Source organism: Penaeus chinensis, chromosome 5 (genome assembly GCF_019202785.1).
Source record: "Penaeus chinensis breed Huanghai No. 1 chromosome 5, ASM1920278v2, whole genome shotgun sequence".
In the NCBI taxonomy this organism is placed as follows: Eukaryota; Metazoa; Arthropoda; class Malacostraca; order Decapoda; family Penaeidae; genus Penaeus; species Penaeus chinensis.
The window spans coordinates 26,238,599-26,241,098 of NC_061823.1; the positions used below are offsets into that span (position 1 = coordinate 26,238,599).

Sequence of the window (2,500 nt, forward strand, 5' to 3'; positions counted from 1 at the left end):
AGGAAAGTGTGGAAACAAATTTCTGTACATCTGCATAGCTAAGCAATTATGTATACGTGTGTATGTATGTGCATCTGATCAATAACAACAGTAATGTTGTTGTCTAGATATCATTGCCGTTTTTACTGTCATCATCACAGTTCTTCTACACGCTTCCAGTCGCTATTATCACAGACAATTATCATAACAATTTGCAAATTGTTACCATCGGCATTATAATTTCTATTATTATTATTATTATTACTATCGGCCTTCTAGTCATCGATATACAAGCCAGTTTGCAACTCCATCCTTTCGTATTATTGTTGTTGTCACCATTATTGTCATCAGTCCAGTTATTATACTAATCATCATGTAATTGAGTGTTGTTATCACTTTCACCATTTCTATCGTCATTATCATTCCCCAGTCTACTCATTTCGACTGATTATTATTGTTATGAACATCACCCTCGTCATCGTCCCAATACTCATCAACAGAGTGCAATTCGATGATTAGCAGTGCCATCATTATCATCATCGCACAGTTCTTCACTATAGTCCAGTTCACTCCTCTTAAATGACTATGAGCGCCATAGCTATCACTCTAATCATTTCAGTCAATTCATTTTAACTGATTATTAATGTTGTCACCGTCATTACCGCAGTGCAAGTTCACGCTTTACAACTAATCAATATTATCATCACCATCTTCATTATCACAGTCCGGTTTACCAACAAAAATTAATAGTCATTGCCACCACCACACCTTCCCTTCCAGGTGCGTTATCACATGGCGTTATTGGCTGGACGGCTGCAAGAGCTTCCTCAAATCCCAGTCCTTCGCTCCTTTTCTGAGACGCGCCTTTCCCCTCTTCATGAAAAGGGGGATGAAGGAGAGAGCGAGACACCATGGCATCGGCAAGCACAGTCCAGAGGAGATCTTCCATATGTGCAAGAAAGCGTGCAGGGCTTTGTCCCTTGTGCTTGGTGAGAGAGGAGAGAGGGAGGGAGGGAGGGGAGGATTTTCCCTCTTTCTTTTCTGTGTCTTTTTTCGTCATTATCATGTTGGTCTTGTCCTTCTGTTTTCATATTTTATTTCTTCTTTTTGTTTAGAAGGAGAGGAGTGGGTAGAGGAGGCGTTATTTTTTATGTACCTAGTGATGGGGAGAGGAGAAGGGGGAGGAAGAGATGAAGGAGGAAGGCAGAAAGAGGGAGACAGAGCAAGAGTTTAACCAAAGTCATTAGCGTACATGTTACACCAATACCTAATCCTTTTACTTCCCTTACGTCACCACATCAATCTTGTAGTGCTGTAAATGTATAGATTTTGTGGCGCCACCCCTTCACCCCCCATCCTTCCACTTTTTCCAGTTCATGAGCCTCATAACCCGTCGGCCATTCTATCACTCACATGTTACATTGTATAAGGAACCCTTTTAGTATGACTTGCCCCTGGATGAATCGTCCCTCCCTGGGTCTTGCTCCCTCTCGAAGGCAACCCTTCATACCAAAAAATATAGCTCAGTCACTCACCTCCTCTTAAACCGTTTTAAGTCTCCGTTCAGATTCACTCTTATCTCCCTACTCAAGATATCTCAGTCTACCTTGCAGATATTTCATAAATAAGCCTCATTTAATCTTATTCCATATCAAAGTCTGCAGTAATCCATCCCTGCAGCCCTTCATATAACTTAGATATCTACTCATTCACCACGACCGTAAACAAGCGAGTGAATGAATACACAAATAGACAAGCAAAACAAAAATGAATTAATAAATAAGTAAATGAATCCCTCCTCTTCTCCCCGGAGGCAAAAATTTCGAGATTACTGAATGAAAACAAATAATACAAAACACAAATAATTCAAAAAAATTAATATAAATCAATATAATTATACTGCTTGTAGAGTAATTTGGAAGTTTAATCAATGAATCAGAGATAATCTACATGAGGGACAGGAAATAAAAGTAAAAAATAAAAGTTCGATATAGTGAAGGTGGTGTCAGTTTCATTCCAGCGAAGTAATTGCACCTTCTTATCCTTCAGGCGAGTCGCCCTTCTTCGGCGGGGAGCGGCCCTCGACCGCCGACTGCGCCATCTTTGGCCAGCTGGCGCAGCTCAAGTGGAATGCTCCGGGATCCTCCTATGAAAGCATAGTCACAGGTGCACATGATTCACCTACTTATACATGTGCAGGATTTTAAGAAAGAACTACATCTATGTAGATAGCTATTTTTCTTGGATTTCTTCAACGTTAATTGTTTCACAACATATGAATCGTATTGTTTGTCTAAAACAACGGTCTGCTGTGGTCAGTGAGTGGTAGGGATAATATGTATAATCCGCATTTTTGCCACAATAATTTATCATAATGCTGCGTGACCTTTGATGTCTGGTGCTTTTGTTTGTTCTGACCATTCTGGAAATCCACAAACACCGCCTTACTGAACCAAAGAACTTCCTTACCTGGGGGCTTCTTCCCTAAGCCCCACCTAATGCCGCTAATGATCTTATATGT

At 40.5% G+C, this 2,500-nt stretch overlaps 1 protein-coding gene across 1 annotated transcript in view; it reads left to right on the plus strand.

The window, feature by feature from the left end:
* Window positions 1–2,500, plus strand: part of LOC125025556 (failed axon connections homolog) — a 13,355-nt gene that overhangs the window by 9,986 nt on the left and 869 nt on the right. Inside the window, exons 5-6 of the mRNA XM_047613578.1 lie at window positions 760–968; window positions 2,029–2,145. Coding sequence (XP_047469534.1) covers window positions 760–968; window positions 2,029–2,145 — 326 coding nt within the window. The remainder of the gene's footprint in view (window positions 1–759; window positions 969–2,028; window positions 2,146–2,500) is intronic.